The sequence below is a fragment of the Aptenodytes patagonicus genome, chromosome 13 (assembly GCF_965638725.1).
Source record: "Aptenodytes patagonicus chromosome 13, bAptPat1.pri.cur, whole genome shotgun sequence".
In the NCBI taxonomy this organism is placed as follows: Eukaryota; Metazoa; Chordata; class Aves; order Sphenisciformes; family Spheniscidae; genus Aptenodytes; species Aptenodytes patagonicus.
Window position 1 is genome coordinate 16,877,317 of NC_134961.1, and position 22,672 is coordinate 16,899,988.

At 41.5% G+C, this 22,672-nt stretch overlaps 1 protein-coding gene across 4 annotated transcripts in view; it reads left to right on the forward strand.

Annotated features, from left to right (window-relative positions):
- The first annotated feature begins 273 nt into the window (after positions 1-273).
- GRIN2A (glutamate ionotropic receptor NMDA type subunit 2A) overlaps positions 274-22,672 on the forward strand; it is a 197,260-nt gene continuing 174,861 nt past the window's right edge. For 3 of the 4 annotated variants that reach the window (XM_076350575.1, XM_076350576.1, XM_076350573.1), the window contains exons 1-2: positions 274-512; positions 3,076-3,498. In XM_076350575.1, the coding sequence (XP_076206690.1) occupies positions 495-512; positions 3,076-3,498 (441 nt within the window). In that variant the 5' untranslated portion in view covers positions 274-494. Of the gene's footprint in view, positions 513-1,336; positions 1,572-3,075; positions 3,499-22,672 lie in introns of all 4 variants that reach the window. The other variant, XM_076350574.1, reaches the window with a different exon arrangement.

Sequence of the window (22,672 nt, forward strand, 5' to 3'; positions counted from 1 at the left end):
GCGGAGCGGAGCGGGCCGGGCCGGCGCGCAGCCCGCAGCGGCGCGCAGGCGGCCCCCGCGCGGCGGCGGCCGGGTGGTTCCCGCCGCACCTTCAGGAACCGGCGCTGCCAGTCCCCGCCGCTTCCAAGAAGCTGAGAGGAGCGCGGGGGCTCCGAGGCTGCCGTCCTGGGGAACTGCTGCAGCAATATCGCAATTGCCCTTTAAACAGAAAAAAAAAAAAAAAAGGGGGGGGGGAAGGGAAAAAAAGAAAAAAAAAAAAAAGATGAAGACGCTTAAATGCCTCCTGCCAAAAGTAAAGAGCAAATCTCAGTTGCAATGGCTCTGCTAAAACTTGATCATGCGGGATTTCAAGCGATAAAGAGCTGCCGGGCTTGCATTTACTGCGGTGGGAACAAGTTGCAGGATGAAATCCAGGCATTAAGGGACCTATTTTCCACTTCGTTGTTTGCAAAGGAATCTACTGAAATGACTTTGAGCATCTTAAAACTGGAACTATGTGGAGGGAGAATGCAGTAAGTATTGCCTTTCCGGCGAGCACTAATACGCGCCTAGTAGTTGGGAATGGGCTCGGAGGCGGCGGGCGCCGCGCAGGGATGTCAGCGTTGCCGGCTCTCGCGGCTTGGTGCTTGGCTCGTAGTTTCTAGCCAGCACCGAGGACCGGTTAGGGAATGCCGGTTGCCTTTCCCTGACGCGCCAGCGTCCTACATTTAACTGGGGTTGCTTGAAGAAGTATCTTTATGTGTATTTACTGGAAATAGTGAATGAAAAAGCAAAGCAACCCGAGCTTTTCGTGGAGGGATCTGCTAGAGTGTGTCTCCCTGGGTTTGTTTATAATAAATTGAGAATGAATCTGTTCCGTTACAAGATCAAAAAGAGCTTAATCCCATACCGATTTAGCTGTTTTCCAGATTATGCTTGTTTTGAACCTGTCAAGAAAACTCCTGCCCTCGATCATGTGAATTAGTTTGCTTCTAGCTGCTCTTCCCAGGTTGGATGTCTCTTCCCTTAGAGCTCAAGCCCGTGCATTTCTCTTGGAAGCAAACGGGCAGTTGGGAGCCCAGGATTTTCCTGACCTGGATAGGTTGAGGGACATTTCCCGGACGGCTGCGGGCTCACGGGCGCTGCTGTTAGGAAAGGGCTTACATTTATTTCTAAGTGAAGGGGGGGGGGAGAACTTTTGAGTCTAGTCACTTTATTTCGGTTCACATGCCACATGAGATTGAAATATATTTTTTTTCCCCCTGTCAAATCTGCAACCTGACTAACGGCTTTTCATCGTCTCCTCTTCTCCCCCCCCGTTGTCCCGTCCCGTCCCGTCCCGTCCCCCCGTGTCCAGCCCCCCTTTGCCTGTCTCCCTGTCCGTGTAGCTGCCCTCCCGGGATGCGATGTCGCTCGCAGGCTGCGGCGGGGATCACGCGTGCGGCCAGCGGCGCGGAGGCCGGCCCTGAGCCCGGGCACCGAGGGGCGCGACATGCCCGCGGCCGCGGCATGCCCTGCACCAGCATCGGCACCGGCACCACCAGCACCGGCACCACCGGCACCCGCCGCCGCTCCGTCTCCTGAGGCGCTGGGTACGTGGGACGGCGCCCCGCGGCCGCCAGGGGGCGCCGCCGCCCGCCGCGGCCGGGGGAGCCGGGGGCGCTCCCCGGTGCGGTGCTGTCAGTTACGGGAAGGGACCTGTGCCCGTTGCGGGCAAAGAGGGGTTGTGCGTGCCTTGGTTATTACTATAAGCATTATTTCTTGGGGTCTGGAGGAAGCTGAAGCGGCTTCGTGCCTGCGGGCATTTAGGTTTGTTTATTTCTACCGCTTTCCGTGCTACCTCTGGTGCTGCGGCGGCAGGAGTCTGGCCCGCGGTGCAATGACTTACGAAGCACAGTGGCACTGATTTGCGGTTAAATGGTCTCTCAAGTGCTCATCTCCTTGTTTGATCCGAAAGGAGGTGATGATACAGCAAGCCCTTGTCTTGGTGTGTGTTTCAGCATCAGATGATTCTGGTTGATGATGGAGATAGGGCTGGCAGGATGAGAAGGGAGATCTGAAAAATGCCACCCCTGATTGGACAGCCCTGCTAGTGTTTTCTGCGTGACGCTTTGCAACAAGCTTGGCTTTATGTGGCACAGGGACTCCCTTCTTGCAGCTAGCAGAGAGCCGGTTATGGGGGTGGAAATCTCCTGGGGCACAGAAACAGAGGGAGATCTTGCAGAGTCAGACCTGCTTTCCCTCTTCTCCCTCCTTCAGATAGTTCAGACCACTTCTATGGCTCATCTCTCTCTCCCTGTCCTACTCCGTCTATATTCAGTCCCCTACAGAGATTCAGTGAAGATATGAAGTAAACCAATGCAGTGATGCTCATTTATGGAACACCCTCCCCTTCGACACCAGTGACAACTTTGTGTCTGAGATCAGCAGTTCTGAGATGCTCAAGTGAATGCTGTGTAAGAGGAGGGAGAAGAATTAAGATAGAATATTGTGCTTCTGAATCTGTTCCAGAAATGCAGTAGACTGTGCTTGGGCAGCAGCTGTCTAGGAGAGATCTTCAGAAATAAAACAGCATGGTTCTGGGATGCTGTGAGGTGTATGGATTATATGGGCTGGGGTTTCCAGCAGACCTCTGGCTTGCTTCTCTCATTTTGAGCTAAAGCACCTCTTCGTGTTAGACTGTGACTAAATTTTAAATAGACGTTCAGGACAAAGGAAAATAGATTTCTGTGCTTTACCTGTTTTAGGACAGCAAGGTTGAAGAGAAGGATGATAATGTCTTTTTTTAATGATGTCAGTCATTTTAATTTTGTTGGCTATCCAGGAAGAATTTTAATGGGTCTTTCCTCTGAACCTGTGCTACATTTTTTGCCTTGCATGTGGGAGACCAGTTGTAATACTGTCATTGGCAAGCCAACTTTTTGAGGGGATATAAGAGGCTTGAATTGAAACTAAGGTGAAGAATGCATTATAAAAAGCTGCTAAAGTTTGCATTGTGTCCAGAAGCCTTCTTTTTAAAACCTTAATTGGAGATATACAGTATATATTTTTTTTCCTCTCTGTTGTTTTTCTCATACAATGTGATCACTTTTACAGGGGATAAAGCTGGCAAAGATGAGGAAAATTGGCTGTGCTCTCCTGGTACTCCAAGCTCTTCTGGCGCCTTTGGATCTTGTTCGTGGAGCAGAGAAAAGTTATCCCATCCTGAACATTGCAGTGATTCTGGGAAGGACCAAGTATATCACAGAGAGAGATATCAGAGCTCTCTGGACCAGGGAAATGTCAGCAGACCTGACTGTTGATGTCAATGTAGTGACCCTTCTGGTGAACCAGACTGACCCTAAGAGCATCATAACACACGTTTGCGACTTGATGTCAGGCACCAAGATCCATGGAGTGGTTTTTGGAGATGATACTGATCAGGAGGCAGTAGCTCAGATTTTGGATTTTATTTCATCTCAGACTTCTATTCCAATTCTTGGAATTCATGGTGGGGCCTCCATGATAATGGCAGATAAGGTAGGAAAACTTATTAAAAGCTTTTGCTAGTCTAATGTACTTCACTGTGTTGGTCTCTATCGTGAATAATCACTACAAGCAGTTCAAAAAGGATGCTTCTAATTGTCTCTCTGTACTTTACAAAAAGAAAAAACATACGGAGCAGTGTCCTCGTTGATCACTCATCAAACATTCTGAAATATTTTGGGGTTCATGCCTGAAACTTAACTTTCTGTCCATTGTAAAAGCAGCCCTAATGAAATTTTACTCTCCAGCAGACTGAATGCTGGTCAGTTTAGAAATTTTACTAGACAGTAAGTGCTGAATTATAGCAGAGATTCTATAACAATGGCTTTGACATCTTGATTTATATGGAAAGATCATTACAGCCAATGCTACTATCTCAAATGTAATTGCAGTGACCAAGTTACAGAGACAGTTATTTCATGTGCTTTTAAATTACTGTACAGATTTACCCATCTTTATAAAGCTGGCTTATGTATATTTAGGAATTTTGTCTGATACATATTTCACTCAACTTTCTATGCCAGTGTAAGAACATTTGAAGATCCCAGCCAGTGCTGAGTGATGAAACACTGGCAGAAATCCTTACAAAATCGACTTCACACTCGGTAGCAGATGCAGGATGTTTCTCATACGGATCTATTTTTTACTTTTATGTAGAAGCCTCTAGAAAATGAAATAGATGATTGTATTTTTCTTGTCTCAGTAAGTTAATACTATTTTCATTTTATGCTAATATTGTCATTATTATATCACTGTCTTTGATTTTAGGGGTTATCACAGTTTGCTAGTAAAACATTTTCATGCTGAAACTTGGATTCTAAAATTTCCACTTGGGAAATCAAAATTGTTCTTTTGTGTGAAGACAATCTAACAGAGTTGTCTGCAGTAGCTTGAATTGGCTGAGGGAATTGTTTGTTCATGTAACTAAAATTGCCTTAACTTTTAACTTGGCTTTTGCAATGTGCAATGTCTTGCAACTGGGTTTGGAACATCACAGTAATGAGACTTGCGTGTGTCACTCAATTAATCATTCGTTTAGGAATGAATTCCTGGGAGTTGAACATGAAATTCACAGTACTGTCATAAAGGCAGAGGAGATGAAGTCTGAGGGAGAAGGAATGCAAAATCTGTCTTCCAAGTCAGCGTCAGGATTTTAGCTGAAACACATGGGTGTTGGCTAAATTGTGAAGTTGATCAGTGTTTAAAGTATTCTGTTTCGTCTCATACATTGAGATGGCTGGATATGCAAAAAAGATGCTTGGTCCCACTCCTGCTTGTGGATGTAGTTCTCTGGCACTCTAATAAGGCCATTTCATTTATGTCCTTATCATGTGGCTCTAACAGATATTTTCCTCCTCTGTGGCATTATGCTGGTACTGTGTTTTAGATGACTTTTACTTCAAAATGTGTGTATGTAGTACCTGCTTGTTTGTAGTCTACCAAGCACGGCTGACACAAAGGCAGCACAACAGTTCAGTGAATTCTGTGCCAGGTGGTTGTTACATGATGCTCAACTGTTCTAAATGTGAACTAAACTGAAGGCACAGAAATGAGAAGTCATCTATAATGCTAAAGACTTTACTGGAATGACTCAGAGTAGATAAGCTTACCATATTCTCTCTCTCTCACCATAGCCATCTCTTTAAAAAAGAAAAAGTTGTTCTAGGTTTCTAAATATGAGATATGCCCACATTTGGAGTATGCAGTGATTGATGTAGAATATACAGCTTTTGAAGTACTGAGTCCCCGTGTGAACATCTGCTGTGAACGGTGTATAGTTTAGACTGCCTCCTCCGTTGGCTCGGCTGGCTGTACTCTGCTTCAGTTTGGTTAAAGTTTGCCTGCACCAGCTGAGGAGATACATTGCTTGATATAGGCTATGAAAATTGACAGGCATGTGAAGCCAACAAAACTGGAATGTTTTCTGAACCTAGCTGATCTGCCTTCACCTGACATCTGCTCTCAAAACCCTACCAATAAACACTTGTGTGACACTTAAGGATGTATGGTACCTACCTGATCCCAGCTGCGTTGTAGAGATACCCTTTGGACAGTGCCACATGCTCTGCCTCCGGCTGATTTTATCTCCTGCTAACGAACTGCTCCTTGGCTTTGGTCCTCAATTCTGCCACAGACTTAAAACATATTCAGATGTGGGATAGTCTACTGAAACAAGATGAGAATTGTGTCTGGGGCATCTGTGCCAACCTGCTGTGCATCAGCATTCCTCGGAGGATGCTGAAAACAGACTGGCTGTTTATTCATCTTGTATCTGTTGACATTTGAGGGATCTCAAACCAAACATTACTTAGGAACCATTTCTTGACTTGAGCATTTGGTTTTAAACTTAGTTACATTTGTTTCACCACATGCTATCATTATAATGATAGTATTTGTGATACTTTTCTAAAACAGAACATCACAGTTAGTTCTACGACAATAATGAAAGATTTGTTTCCTTCACAAGTGGGGAAAAAGCCCCTATGTATTATAAATACAGCCAGGAATACTTACCATCTTTGAACCATACTGCTTTTGCAGATTGCAAAATTAAGTCTTTCTAACTTCTCATTAGAAATCTTTCCGAAAGACATAACTTGAAGCATTTTATTGTTGTGGAAGTACTGACAGTTATAATGCATAGCAAACAGCATTAAAGGTGAGGGTAATTTTCCAGAAGGGCTATTACAAAGTGATGGTTCTTGAAACAGCTCTGGAAATGTTATGCAAAATAAATCTTTGCTTTTCCAAAAAAAAAGTACTATATATGGTTAAATTATCATTCTTCATTATTCTTTCTGCTGATAATATTGGCAATAAACACTTTTAATTGCTTAGTATAAAATCCCTTTAGCATCTACCACCACCTTCAGCTTTCCTTTTTTACCCCCATCCCCCTCCAAAATGGTAAACATAGAATCATAGAGCAGTTGAAGTTAGAAGGGATCACGGGAGGTTGTCTAACCCAAGCCTAGCTCAATGACGAGCTAACATCAAAGTCAGATCAGATCGTCCAGCCAAGTTTTGAGTATCTCCACAGATGTAGATACCACAGCCTGTCTGGGCAATCTGTTCCAGTATTTAACCTTTCTCACTGTGCGAATATTTTTGTTATATCTCATTAGAATTTCCCTCTGTACCGTGACCACAGGCTTTTGTTCTTTTGCTGTGAGTCTCCGAGTCCAACTCTGTCTCTGTATAGTTGTAGGCTGCAATTATACCTGTCCTTACCTGTCCCTTTTCTGGGGAAAAGAGTTCCCTCAGCCTTTTCTTGCACCTCCTGTGCTCCAGTCCTTTGGACTCACTCAGGCATATTAATGTCGTGTATGGGGGAACCCAAAACTGGACGCAGGACTGCAGATGTGGCCTCACAAGTACCAAAGAGGGGAATAATCCCTCCCCTCAAGCAGCTGGCTGTGCTCTCGCTAATGCAGCCTGGTTAGGCTTTATCACCGGAAGGGTGCACTGCTGACTCATGTTCAACTCATCTGCCGGGCCCCCCCCCGTGTCCTATAGAGCTGCTGGGATATTTATTAAGACATCTAACTGTGAATAAGTAGTGAGTGAAACTGTACTTTTAAATCCTGTTCATTCTTTTGGTGGATATTTTTCACGTATTTTACTGAAATACTTGCAGATGTTTGCATTACCTGTCATTTTCAGCTCTTTATAGACAGAGATGGAATTGCTTTGGTTTTCCTCATTCCTGAGATGCAAAACCTGTACCACATGTGTGCAAACCAGAACTCTAAGCCCAGCCTTGTAACTATGATCAGAGCACACCCAGACTCCTGGCTCTGGTACTGAGAATTTACACTCCCTTATCCGTATATGACTTTATACACTGCTCTTAAAGTTCCTCTACATATCTTACAACTTCTTTGCCATGTGTCCTCATAGCGCAGTGATCATATAAAAAAAAAAGTAAAAAAAAAAGTTCAAAGCCACACTTCACATTTGCACTATGCATAAGCGTGCTTCAATTCTTATGCTTTAAAAGTTGTGATGAATGGGGGGGGTGTTGGGTTTGTTTTTTGTTGTAGAATCTTTTCTGGAGATCATACTTCATGGAGTGTGCTCATCAATTTGCATGTCTTCCATATGCATATCTACATATGTTATGTAGATTTCTGTCCAGCTCATCTAGTTGGCTCGTAAAAGCAGTCCTGTATTTTTACAGAAAACCTTAAGTTTAAATTTTGTAACTTTTCATTCCTGCCCTTACTGATAACTGATATTAGCATGTGTATGGCACTATACTCCTGAGCATGATATTAACTTTGACTTTGGTTGGTACTGCAAAAGACTGGAAGATTAAACTGCAGTTTAATAAATGCTTTAGTGCAAAAATACCTGTATTCATGTAACTGGTGTTTCAGGTCTAGATACAGTAGCTTGCACTATTCCATTGCACACAATACTTCCAGCTTCTGCCTCTTTTAAAGAAGCAGTTGAACTTGACTTTCTTTCCTTCTAGCTGTACTAATGCCGCTATGGGAAGCGTAACTTTCAGATATTCTCATTGTTATTTTGAACTGCAATAAAAATGTAGCGTTGACCTCCTCTTGCAAATCTGTGTTTACTTGACCGTATCCATAAAAGTCAATCTATATGTATTTTTTAAAAATAACATTGTCTTGCACATCCGTAAAGATTTTTAGAACTAGGCTCATAATCTGTGGTCGTACCTTTTACGCACACATGCCATAATCGCTGTTATTAAATGGTTAAAAACATGCTTGAAATCTGTCTTACTGAGGTGAATGAAGTGAGTGGATACAGTATCTTGTGCTTTTCTTCAACAGGAGCCAGTGCTCTGGGAGCATGAGGTGGTTATGATACAGCATGCTGGTTTACACTACTAGTCTTGTACTGTCATTGCTATGAGAAAGTAAAGCATTAACAGCGAGAGCTGCAGTGTTTGCTGCTTTGAGCTGTGTCTCAGAACTCAGAGGAGCATTATATTAACAATGTGAGCCTTGCTTTCTTGCTTTCTCTCTCCCACTCTCTCTTTTCTTTTCTAAAGGATTTTCCTAGCTATTCCTGTGATGATTATATTATTCCTCATTCTCTTGTCCACACAAAAGTTTCCCTCTTAATTTAGCAACAGAAAGCATGGCGGATTTTCTGCAATACCATGAGAGTAGACTTGAACTATCACTCTTGTGGAGTTGAAGGGAGGGATACTTGGTTTAATTTTCTTGAGTAGAAGGAAGATAATTTTGAAGAGATCGGGAATTTCTGTAACTAATAAGCAGATTGTAGGAAATGGAAATCTTCTAGAGTTTACTTGATTTTTGATGTAGCTTAGGTGTGGGTAAGTTCCCATGTTTTTTAGCTTGCTTGAGTTGACACAGTTGCAGCTGAGCCCAGGGTGCAGGGGGGGATCCTATAAACCACTCTTATTTAGGAGAGAGGAGTCTTTGGCTTCACTTGGATCTAGTCATTTGCAGTAAGAGCAATATATTTTCATCTCAAAGGTACGATTTTCTTTCTCATCAAACTGTCTGTTCTTACAGTTCTTGAAAATAGAAATCCATAAGTGTTTTTGTTTTGAGCAACAACATTTTAAAACTGCTAGTAAGTCACTATTGTAGACCATCCGTGCAAACTCTTCAAACTATTGCCTGCCTATAGGTAATTATAACACAGCAGACTCCCGAGCTGTAAAAGTAGGACACCAGACCTTCAGCATAATTTTCTGCTTGCAAACATTCCTGGTGGCATCTTTGGAATTTTTTTCCCAAGGACATTCTCAAATATAAAATCCAAAATTATTCCCTTTAAGCTACAAAATAATAATAGCCTATTATAAAGCACATAAGACATTTCTGGCAATCAGAATATATCCAGAGAACATACCTAAAAATATTCATCCTAATAAAATTATGCAGTGAACAGATCAGAAGGGCCTTGATATCATGTCAAACACATTTTTCATGTTTCATCTATTAATTTTTTTTGAGAGGATGCTTCGATTATTTGAATAGACACTTTAATAGTGTTTGTCACTTATTTGAACTAACAATTTAATTTGAAGAATTTCTTTATAATTTTTTTTTACTTGCTTGGAAGACATCTGGGGTTAGATCTGCCTACATCAGTGATGGTACGAAGAGCTTTGTATAGATGAACAGAGAAACTTTGCAGTCCACAACTGTTTTTATTTGTTAGAAATCTGTGGTCAGCTGGGCCAGCTTTGCATGTACTCTTTTCTCCCCCTTCCCTCCTCCCTCTTCCTCTTTCTCCTCTGCCTCCCCTCTTTCCTGGAGCTATGAAGTTGTGTGGATTTTACTGAGGGAGCCCAGCCTGGATTGTCTCCACACCATCTGTCACCACCATGTTGTTTGTTTAAATCCTTGAGATATTTTATTCTGTACTTCACTGAAATAAATAAATAAATAAAACTGTAGCAGCATCATTGGCTATTTATATTAGATTTAGTCTTAAAATAAGGAGAAAAACCCCGTGCTTGCAATTGAGGTGCATAAGCCAGATGCACAGTTTGTAAAAACGGACATGGTTTCTCTTAGTGCTCCAGTTACACTGCATGTTTGCCTTCCAGCCGAGGGCCCCTCTGGCTTCTCAAGATGGAGACCTAGCTGGGGGTCTCATGGCCCTGGAGAGGCAGTGCTGCTCATGGATTATGCTTGGGTCTCCCCATTGTTTCTAGGAAAAGGTTTTGTGCTCTTGTGTAAATGCATAGCAGCTAGCAAGCATTTCTTTTTGAGTATTTACTCTCAAAGAAGCTGTGCTAGGAGGCCCATGGTGATGTATCTTCCTCTATCCTGAGACTTGATATATTGGGTCAGGGAAAAGTCGAGACTCACAGGCTCTGTGTGAAACCAGAACTGGAAATAAGATTGGTTAGAAGGGGGAATATTTTGGAGAGAAATTAAATTAAAGTGTGTAGAAGAAATGTAGTATAAAAGCTGACCAACCAACAGGAAAACTAACTTGTTTCTTGATATGCAAATGTGATATTCCAAGTTGCAGACGGAGGTTACTTGGTGTCCAGCAGCTGTAAGTTTGTGGTATGCACTTAACATTGTCTTGCCTTTCCCAACACAATTTCCCTTGTACTTTCCATAGACATGAAGCTTAAGTGATCAAAAAGCCTGAGTGTTTGGAAGGAGAAGGAGGTCCCAGGTGTACAAATGATCTCTTATTTAGGGAAGAGCAAAATTCCTCTAGAAAAAGGTCTATGTCTTCTGGGACTCAGGCATGAGGGGTCCATTGCTGCCTACTGGGGTGGGCTGAGGAGTACAGGGGGTTCCCTGATCAGCCTTTGTAATTGATTTAAACCACCTGAAAAAGCAACAGTTTCTAGTCCAAATTTGTGACTAAGGTTTTGTTTGAATACTGACTCTTTAAGCTTCACATGCAGATTAAAGAAATAATTCATAAATGTATATATCTAGACAGTTTGTGTAATCCATTCCTACTCCTCTCATCTCCTCAACAGCCACAGAGACTGAACTAGTGACCTAGGAAATCCAGCAACATATCTGAGGTCATAAACTGGTCCTAAACTTCTAGAGCATGGGCAACAGTGAAACATCTCCATTTGATTGTACATTTATAGAACAGAGAATGCTTAGCAAGATTAACCTGTATTTGGACAGGGGCAAATTCAAAGCAAAAGTGCAGTCCCTTTTGGCTGTAATACACTAAGACGCACATTGGAGGGCTGTGGATGAGATGTGATTAAAACACTGTAATGTTCTGCATACAGCTCCAAAATGACTTCTGTTTCTTTTGGAAGTCATCTTTAGGAATGATCAGGACTGAGAAAGCTAGGTCTGTTTTTTCGGTATACATGCACGTTCTCCCTGCTTTCTTCCAGATTCCCTTGCTGAAGGTGGAGAGGAAGGGTGAGAGAATAAAAGGTTGTCATCTTCATGCTTTAATATTTTTCTTCAAGTACATTGATTTACCTGCTCCTCAGGGTGGAGCCTACAAGTAATAGTGGTTTGGTGTGTTGAATTGGCTGATAGTAGTGTAATTTCCCAGTAGGATCACGTACACCCATCTTTGAGTAGCCTGGATAAAGTAGATTTTTTCAGATTGAGACCATATACCTTTCAACTTTAAAATTATGTATCCCTTAATCTAGGTTTTGAGTAAGCTCTCTTGGGGAGTGCTTCATCACCAGATGACTCTTCAGTCAGTGCTTTAGGCTTTCTATCTCTATCATAGGTTTGGGAAAGTAATTTCCTTATAGGCTTTTAATGAAGATAGGCTGGACTGTTTCCTTGTCACAAGTTACCTGCTGCAGCATGACTGAGAACACCAATGCTGGTCTTGCTCCATGGCCTCCAGTCAGTGTGTGTAACTATTTATAGCCTGCCTTTTGTGCATCTCAGAGCAAGATATTTCTATAAATGTGTTTCATTCAAGGGATTGCTGGGTGGGAAGCTGCTTATCTTTTCCTTTTGTTTCCTTTTCTTGACAGTGGTTGGTTTGTTGGTTTTGGGGTTTTTTTTTAGTGTCCTAACTTTTGGTTCAAGATTTCTGCCTGTAATTTTGTTGATACAAAGTTTTGTCTATTTGTGCTGACCAGCTTGCCTCTCCACATGACTAGAATTAACAATAGGAATGCTTTGTTTTCACTACATTGATTTTGTGTCCAGTGGAAACACACTGCATATGTAGAACCACTATGAAAGAGGAAAGAGCAGGGATTTTATAGCCACCTTCCAGCTCAACACAATTTACAATACAATTAGGAACGACAGTTATAATTGAATAAACAGAAAACAGAATTAAGGTAATCTGTTCTAAGTCTCTGACATTCCTGTAATGAGTTGCTTTTAGGAGTTACAGAAACATATAATTACCAGACAAATTACATGTTATTTTTTGTGTGTGAGGCTAATTAAGAGTTCTGGGTAAATTGTGTTGGCAGAGCCATCAGAGCTATATGAAGTACCTAACTGGGATGAGATAAGGCTTGTGAATTCATCATAAGAAAACAGGTGCAAAAACTCCGGAAAGTGTCTGTATTCTGGTCAAGTACCATTTAGGATGGTCTGGTTTATTTTCAACAGTCACATTATCTTTGTAGTAAATAAGCTAATCCTGTCCTTTGTTTCATTTTGCTCTGTTTGCCATCCCCTCCTCTCTCCTTTCTCCATCTGCATTTTAACTATTGTTATCTGCAAAAAGGCCGAAATTTCCTATTGTGGAATCAGGTTTCTAGTGAAAGATGTTATGGATGACTCCAATCCTTAGCATGCAAAACATTAAGCTCTATCACTTAACTATGTAACAGCAAACTGGTACAGAAGTTGTAAAAAGAAACATTTGCTTCCTTCGCTTGCTCTTAGACTGCATTTTTCTTATCCAGTCCATTCTGTATGCAAATCTCCTTCCACCAAACAGCTGCTTCCGAACACCCTCCTGTTATGCTGTCTTCATCTGCATCCCATCTATTTGCTATTCTACTTTATACTTGGTTGTCATCCTAGTGTTAGAGCTAGGGTGGGGTTTTTTTTCCATTTATTGCCTTAGTTCACTTCTAGCAGAAGCAAGGTTGGCTATGAGAGAATATAACTCTTGGCTTAAAATTATGTATCCCTTAATGTTAGGAGTATCGGGACTCTTTCAGTGTACACAGAGCACAGATGATAGTTGTGCTACAATAAGATTAACTGGAGCAAATAAAAATTCTCTGGAATCCCAAGAAGAAAGTAAAAACTGTTATGACTTAAGCCAAGCCTGTTTATATTTAACAAGCAGAAAATAGAGAAAGGATGAGAAGCTAAACCAGGTGAGCTGGGGTAACGTTGGTGGAGAGCTGAGGTGGTGATAAACCAGCAACAGAAATTGCTGATGAAAGTGATCTATTTGTGAAGAAAGAAGTATGAGAAAACCAAAAGTATTCAAAACTCTGAACAGTTTCCATCTCAGTATCTCTTCAGGGTTCCTGGCCTTGGGATTTTAGGCAATTCTTCTCCTGTCCTAAGTGATTTCTTCTGCATTCATTGACCGGCTTTACATACTCATATAGGGGGATATTTGCTTTTCCTGGTGCAATGTAGGGAGTCCAGGCTGTAGTTAAGTATCTGGAAATTGCTGTACTGGAGTCTGCATGTTTCTCTTCTAATGTAATTTAAAATTTCCCTACTGCTTTTATTTTTTTCTTTAGTATAACCTCTGGGACAGGGTCAGCCTATAGGCTTTCCTACATATATAAACTTCCCTTTATTTTGCTATGCACTTGGCTGGTTACTGTGTCCAGCACTGATGTCCTTCTATGTAAACATCCATTTCTATAGAAAATGGAAAGATTTTTTAATAATTGTCTGATTTGTAGTAATATATGTACTTTTTTCTATGTAGGTATCTTCACTCTGTTCAGGTGCTTTGTGGGGGTGCCTACTACCTTGGATTTTTAGGAACTGGCATTTGAAAATAGATTTATGATTCCCTTTTATCATTGATTTTCAATTCAATTAATCTGAATTTGAGATCTCCCGTAGAGGCTTCAGGACAGACTGAAGGGGACAGGACAGACTAACAGTTAAAATATATGAAAATAAATCGCTTTCCACAGTGCTAGGTGGCTCGCTGATTCTGCAGTCTGCCCTGTATGTGAATGTGTGTTGCTGTTGCTTTAAAATATTATTCTGAGACTCATGTTTACTGGCACTTTTAAATTGTAGCTATGTGCACAGAACAAAGTTATGGATCATGAATTACATAAATGCTGATGTCATCTAAATGACTGGCTGTATCATGAGATTGGAAATGAGCAATGTCTTCAGAGAACAGAGCATAGGAAAGTGTCAGACAAGGATAGTTTTGGCTCTTTGCAGGGTAAACTTACTTGCAGAAGGAAAAATACAAGTTTACATGATCCCCCCCCCCCCCCCCCCCCCCAGGTTGGCTAAAGTCAACATATGATCTTCATAGCTGTTTCCAGATATACTCATCCTGTCATTTTTCCAGTCTTAACAATTTTAAAAGCTGTGTCACACGCTTTCCTTTTCTAACCTTTTCCAGGATACAGGCTTCTGGCTACAATCTCTTTCGCTTTCCTGTTGTTGTTCTTTACTAATCATCACCATTTTATAGCATAAGAGTTACTGGAATATTTCCAATGGTCAGTGAATAAGTGAAATGACACTAAATAGCTGACTTAGGACAGGTGTAAATAATAAAAAATCTTCACATTTAAAATATCCTGGAAGTTGCTCAGTAGCTTCTCACTATATACAAATATTTTCAGATTCCAAATTTCTCAAAATCACATCCCATGGTCTCTGAATTAAAATTTAAATGAACATGTGGGAAGTTTATATGGGAGACAGCTGACACCTGCAGCATGTGTGCCTTTAATGATCATTGAAAGCCTTACCAATCTTTTTTGTGTGCTTACTTAAGTTGTTTTCTTTCTGTTTAAGTGGGTTTCCCTGTATGAGATGACTGTTGGCTTGAGAGGAGCTGTTTTGTGATTTACCTTTTTCACAGTACGAGGCAGAGATCTTAAAATGGTGAGATATTTCATCCAATAATAAAATGTAACGGTCCAGCTCAGTATTCCTTATTCCAATGTAAGTCCTATTGATTTGTTAAGCTGCAGTGGACACCTCAGTGGACACTACCTGAAAGCAGTGGAACTTAAGCCAAAATAAGAATGAACTTTGCTCATTTCCCACCCTCCACTGCTTTTTTTACTGTCTGATAAGTAAGTTATAGGCATGCAAAACCTTAGTTTTAAGTAACTTATGTGGAAAACAATTGTCTAGGTCAGCAAAGGCATTTCTAAATGCTGAGGAGCATACTTCTACTAGGAAAAGATAGCATCCAGGCTTACAGCACCCAGGTCATGTACGAGTCCCACATGGAAAACAAAAATCCTGCTTGTGGGATCCTGGCTGCGGCATGATTGATTTCATCGTGGAGTAAAGGACTAGAAGCAAGTGCAAAGTAAGCAAATACTTTAAATATTTAGTCCTTTAATGCCTACTTAAATGCTTTTCCTGAAGATTTGAATGCTGCAATGTAAGAGAAGATGGAGGGTTTTTTGCCTTTCTAATAAGGGGCTTAGTATGCTCTTTATATAAAAGGCATAAAGACGCAGACATAGCCTCTTGATATCTGAGGTGGAAAGTCCAAGCAACACATTAGTCTTAAGGCATATTCTGCTTAGAAGACCAGTCTCTAGTTAAAGGAATGATTCAGTACGTTAAGGGCTGTAATGGTACTTGGGGTGCTCTCTTTCAAATGACTTACTGGACTGCTGGTGAAATATCTTGTTGACATGCCACCTGGTTTTGCTTAAGTTAAACCTGATACTCTATTTAAACTTCATTTTGGTAATTAGATTTTTGTCTTACCAGGTCACTTTAAGGTTTCATTTGCATGTTTGACCCAGTTAAAAACTGTTATTGAAACAGCTTTTCTGATTCAGCTCAGATGGTAGTATATTTTCCTTCTTAACAAGCATTACAGTGTTGTATTTAAAAAAAAAAAATTCTCCCTCCCTTAGCTTCTTTTTAAATCAAGTATGTACTATAAGTCTGACTCCCTATTGAGCTGGTTTAATCATTTGTTTTTCCATCTGCAGAGAGCCAGTTCCCAAAGTAACTTCAAAGAGCCTTGCCTGAGTAAAAGCTTCCAGCTTTGGAGCAACAAAGATTACAGAAATATGCTTATGCAATAGCTTGAACCTCTGGCTATCTTGGCGTGGAGGCTACAGCTGAATATTTGCCTCTATTATACTGTTACTATAGACCTTAAATGTTTGTAACTGAAAGTTTTACTGCCACTTTGCTTTTGCCTCCCACGGTAGCTGTGCACAGTGGGACGTGTTACACAAGTGTGCAGCCGTGGCATTTGTAGGCTCAAGGGGAGCACTGGCTTGCTGGGTCTTGAGGTGATCTCATATGTAGCTTCATCAAGAAAACAACCATAGACTTCAGACTTGACATAATTTGTCCATAGACAAGTCTGAAGACTTGCATCAGCAAATACAGACTATTTGTTATATTAGATTTAATCCAGCCTGATTTGTGCAGGCTTTAATCAAATGATGAAGAAACTTCAAGTGAAATGGCTCCTGGGAGAGTGGTATCTTCCCATCTTCATTTTTAAAAATTTCTGTGTTGACGTGTAATCTCTCAGCTTGCTAAAAATAAAAAACAATCCCCTGCCCAACACAGATAAATAGATATGAGATAAACATTTTATATCTAATGGGTATGTCATGTTTTTGAGTACAGTAACAAATATAAAGTAGTTAAAATTGTCACTAGGGTGTTTGTGAGGATTTGCTTCATAAAATTGCAATATAAGTAATTGTCTTTGTTTCTGTGGTCTTCCCAACTGGAGGCTGTGCCTTATTCATGGCATTCCAGTCCAGCAGTTGTCATTATCGTTTTGGAGAAATGCTGATTTTTTTTTTTCTTATTTTTGACAAAACTCCTATCTGAAAATCAGTGTGTCTGGGATTTGTCCCAATTATTTTCCTGTGGAGAGAAGGGTTATGAGTTTGGTCTCAGTACAATGACTGTTCTGGATTGTAGTATCTGTCAGTAGAAATGCACTACTTTGATTTTAACTGAAGCTATTTCAGATCTTAATTTTTGGCTTAATCGAATCCTTACCACAAGCAAATCTAATTCTGGCATACTATTTCAATTGCACAGACTTTAATTTCTGACTAAGGATTGGAAGGATTAACCCAGATTTTAGCAGTTCTCTCCATGGCTGGGTAGATAGGATTAAAATCTCTGTGCTGCTCATTGTGGCTGTTTATTCCAGTTTTTGAATATTAGTTATGTCTGTTGACTGGGACTGGAAATTTTCTGAGAATAAGAGTACAGCTAAAGGACAGTATGTTGAATTCATTGGATTGTATTGTATTTCAATTAAAAAAAACAAACACGCTTTGCCTGTTTACACGACCACAATATATAGTTTAGCATATTCTAGATGAATTTTGCAGTTTGCAGTATTAATAAATTTATCAGCTTTGAGACATTGTAAAAATAGGTACTTTAGAAAAAATTAATGGGGTAAACCAAGAATGGCATTAAGTTTAATAGGACCAAATTGTAACATCTTGCTAACTGGTTGCATGCAACAAACTTTTCTGGGCCAGAAGCTGGCAGGGTGTTCCTGTATTTTTTCTGTTAGTGTTGCTATTAGAAATAGAGACAATTTCACTCCGCTGTGCAGGAAATGGAGGAACTTCTGCAATATTGTCTGCAATTCTGAAAAGCCCTGGCTAATCTTGTAATGGGTTTAGAAATTAGTTACTTCAGTGATTGGGGAATGGAAAGTTTCACCTGCAGGTGATGAAGTGAGTTGGTTTTATTTAATCTAGTAAAAATGAGTCTGGGAGGGGAATATGGTAGCGGGATTACAGGGTGAAGAAAAGCTGGTTAAACAGCATAAAATGAGTTGACAGGAGGACTGAAACTAAGGTGGGCATCATTTGGGTGGGAAATTGAAAGTAGTGAATAGTATTTAGAAGGAAAATTAAGAAGTTAATTAAATTCTATGACCAGGTGACCTGCCTAGTGGATGAGGGAAAGGCTGTGCATGTGGTCTACCTGGACTTCAGTAAGGCCTTTGACACGGTCTCCCACAGCATTCTCCTAGAGAAGCTGGCGGCTCACGGCTTAGACAGGTGGACTCTGCGCTGGGTCAAAAACTGGCTGGACGGCCGGGCCCAGAGAGTTGTGGTGAATGGAGTTAACTCCAGTTGGCAGCCGGTCACGAGCGGTGTTCCCCAGGGCTCAGTTTTGGGGCCGGTCTTGTTCAATATCTTTATCGATGATCTGGATGAGGGGATCGAGTGCACCCTCAGTAAGTTTGCAGACGACACCAAGTTGGGCGGGAGTGTTGATCTGCTCGAGGGTAGGAAGGCTCTGCAGAGGGACCTGGACAGGCTGGATCGATGGGCCGAGGCCAACTGTATGAGATTCAACAAGGCCAAGTGCCGGGTCCTGCACTTCGGCCACAACAACCCCATGCAGCGCTACAGGCTTGGGGAAGAGTGGCTGGAAAGCTGCCTGTCGGAAAAGGACCTGGGGGTGCTGGTCGACAGCCGGCTGACCATGAGCCGGCAGTGTGCCCAGGCGGCCAAGAAGGCCAATGGCATCCTGGCCTGTATCAGAAACAGTGTGGCCAGCAGGAGTAGGGAAGTGATCGTGCCCCTGTACTCGGCACTGGTGAGGCCGCACCTTGAACACCGTGTTCAGTTTTGGGCCCCTCACTACAAGAAGGACGTCGAGGTGCTGGAGCGTGTCCAGAGAAGGGCAACGAGGCTGGTGAGGGGTCTGGAGAACAAGTCTTCTGAGGAGCGGCTGAGGGAACTGGGGTTGTTTAGCCTGGAGAAAAGGAGGCTGAGGGGAGACCTCATCGCTCTCTACAACTCCCTGAAAGGAGGTTGTAGCGAGGTGGGTGTTGGTCTCTTCTCCCAAGTAACAAGCGATAGGACGAGAGGAAATGGCCTCAAGTTGCGGCAGGGGAGGTTTAGATTGGACGTGAGGAAAAATTTCTTTATGGAAAGAGTGGTGAAACATTGGAAGAGGCTGCCCAGGGAAGTGGTGGAGTCCCCATCCCTGGAGGTATTTAAAAGACGTGTAGATGAGGCACTTAGGGACATGGTTTAGTGGGTGGTGGTGTTGGGTTGATGGTTGGACTTGATGATCTTGGAGGTCTTTTCCAACCTCAATGATTCTATGATTCTAAGTTCAGGAATGGCAAGAAGTCAGCTAGTGTTATGATGGAAACTGGTCAATGAATGAAGAAGGACGAGGACTTGCAGCATGAAGTTCTTTCTAATTCTACATTCTTCTTCACAGTTATAAAAAGCTTGAGATAACCATACAATACCATGATAAGATTTTCTCCAAATATAGCCAGGCTTATATAAATGCTAGATTTGGTGAAGAGGAAGTGGAGTGAATAGAATCCTGATGTACAACTGATCAGAAAGGCAAGGACCGTGCTTATCAGCCTTGGAAAGACAGACTGGCCTTGGGATCCTTGTAGGAATATAGTAAACTATGTTCCAAGAATTTCTAAAGCCTCAGCTCCTAGAAAAGGATATACTTTTTATTTCCTGGGGAAATGTTAATTTTACCTTTTTATTTTAAGTAGGAGAATTTATGACTATTCTTTTGGTATTTATGCCTTTTTGTATTTTATTCTCTTGTGCCTCAGGCAGCAGCAGAATTCTCAAGAGAGATGTGATGAAGACATACTCTCGACTTGGAAAAACGGTGCTGTTTGCCATGTGTCATCCTGTTTTATTAGGGAAAAAGAGAACCTGTTAACAGCCATGGAGCCGCATGGTTGGGAGGTTACAGTATTCATAACAGTGAAAGCCATATGAGTTCTGTGGTCTAGTCTCACCATAATCTGCACGTGATGTTGCCTGCATGTCAGACAAGCTATGCAGTGGTTTACATTACATAAATTTGTGGGCAGTCTGGGTTGCAGTTGCAGCTGGACACCCAAAATGCTACAGTTTTTAATAGCTGTGCTGGACATTCATTGCTGTTCTGTGGATTGAAGACAGAATTGGGACAAGCATGAAAAAATCTGATGTTTTGCTTGATGGCAATGTGTACATAATTATGTAAAAATGAGATCCCCATTGTGTTTTCTTCCAGTAGCTGAGTGACCTTGTTTTTCTTTGGAAAATCAAGCCATTAGTACCCCGTTTGCATCAATATGTTCCACAGGATACTTTTAATTTTGTTCTATTTGGTTTCTGTGTTACGTGGGCATGTAGAAGCCAACCATAAACTGTTCGTGTTTTTCCTGTTCTTGCAGATTACCAGGTTTAACAAGTTCCTCAATCCTATCCAATTGCTTCTGCCTATTATCAGTTACTGTGATAATTTCTTCAAAGATCTTAATTCTCTGACCTCCAAGTAGCAGAAAGAAATATTTAAAACCTCTTAATGCTCAAATAAGTGTTTTCAGGTTCAAGTCTGTGGTGGTATTTCTGTCTCTAAATAATCACGAGTTCTAGACCAACCAACTGCCTTTGGCACTGAGAATTGACTTGCCGAATATTCTGACTCTCATTCAAAAGCTTGGTTCATAGAGCAGAATCCATTAGTTCTTTCTTGTGCTCTGGAGAAGGGGTTTCTAGCGAGTGCCATGACATGCAGGGCGTATGTCATGTGCCATGAGCTAGTATGTACGTAGTGAATATAGAGAGGTAATGATAGTGTGATTACTGTAAGTAACCCGCTCAAGGAATTAGAAATGGCTGTGTAAGTACAACAATTTTTTTTTAGTGAGACAGAAAAGCTGATGGAACAGTGTCTGTGAAGAGATGTAGAAGACTGTGTTTCTTCATATCTAGGGAAGGGTATACTTAAAAAAATTTACGTAAGTGTACAGATAAGCATTTTTCTGGATTTTAGGCACTTTGTCATTTCATTTCAGGGTCCTGGTCCCAGTCCCTTGTCTGGCCATGCTTTGCTGGTGTTACCTCAGTCCTGAGATTGTACCTGGAACAAACTAACTATTTCCCTCCAGGTGGAAACCTGAGCATGAAAGGTAGGATAGGTTGCTCTAGGGTGTGCTCCTTGCAGGTGATGTGTGTGCAGCAGATCTGCTTCCATGGGTACAAAGGGGAACACAGCCCTGGACCTGGAGGCCAGCATTTGCCCTCTGGCTCAAGAGCAGCAGTAATGCGGATGGTGCCACTTCTATCTGTGGCTGACTTAAGCTATGAGAGAGTTTCGAAGACTCAGTGAGACAGAGAATGAGAGCTAGATAAATTGATAAATATCTTTTTAAACTTTGAAAATCTCTCCTGGCTCTTTCCCGTGGGCTACTGTGTTTCTCTATGCAGCTGTCCTGAGGAACTGATGATTTCAGGTGTCTGCTCACAGAGCTTGCACAGTCTTCAGCTGTGAAGGGTTCCTCAGAGATAACATACTTCATCTGGCCTTGTTGAGCAATTGGAAATGAGTGTTACTATCACCGAGAATTTGATTTTATTATTGAATAGCTCTTAAAAAAAGGCTACAGAAGGTAATGCATTTCAGAATCCATAATTCTTGTGCAGATTCAAGCTGGGTAAGGATGTATTCTCAGTACCCAAGAGAGGCTGTGCTCCAAGTGCAGGACTTGATATACATACACAGCAGAACATTAGCAAAGGAAGACTGTAAAAACATTAGTTATGCTGCATTATTTGTTTGCCATTCTGTGTGGCTGTGTTTAAAGAACTGAAATGGTTTCCTTGCAGGAATGAAATATTTTTCCTAAAATACTTTAATGAAACAGCCGAAGTCTTTACTGATAATTTACTGTGGCTGGAGAGGAAGGTTAAAGTGATGTGCTAATGAATGCTACGTATGGTCTGCAACACATGGGTAGTACTGTTTATAAATAATTTTTTGCACCAAAAAAGGCTGAACAGCAAATCAGATAAAATTCTGTTTCAAAGTGACCAAGCCTGTTTCTTCCCTGAAGCAATTCAGACTTCTTCCAGACTTCATTAATATTGGAATTATCATAATCTGTCTACCTCTTACAGCTGTTTCATTTTCAGGGACCTGCAGAAGCCAATTATTTTGTAATAAAGTGCTTATTAATGAAAATATATGGCCATGTGGAAAGAAAAGGCCAGTGCAGGTGCAAAAAAAAGTGCTTCAGAATGTTTAAGGCACGCCTAGCTGTGCTTTTGGGAGAGAAGAAGGAAAAAGTCAGAGCAGCATCCTTGGTTTTAGTGTTGTTTTGTTTGTGTGATGACTCTTTCTTTCTTGCAGTGGGAGTGAGGTAAAAAGAAAGACACAACTCAGTTTGAAAAAGAAGACAGATGTGTGCTCTGTTTGTTTGTACACGTCATTAAATAAGGCAGTATGAAGTGCTGGAAAAAGTTAGTGTAGTTTTGTGAATTCCTTGTCCAGGCACAAGTTCATGGATTTCTTTGTGAAGTACATGGCTTACTCTCTGAGTTAGCAAACCCAATATCACTTAGCATTTCCGTTTTCACTGACTTACCTAATAGAAGAGAGCATGTGCAGAGTCGTGAAACAAAGTTGTGTTACTAGCACAGCCAAAACTCCTGGAACTGCCTCCGTGTGCACCAACAAAGCCAGTTCCTCTGAGCACCCAGGGCTTCATTCCCTGACTCTGCAGGGTGGTTGGTACCTTTCTGCTTGGGGCATTTTTCTTATAA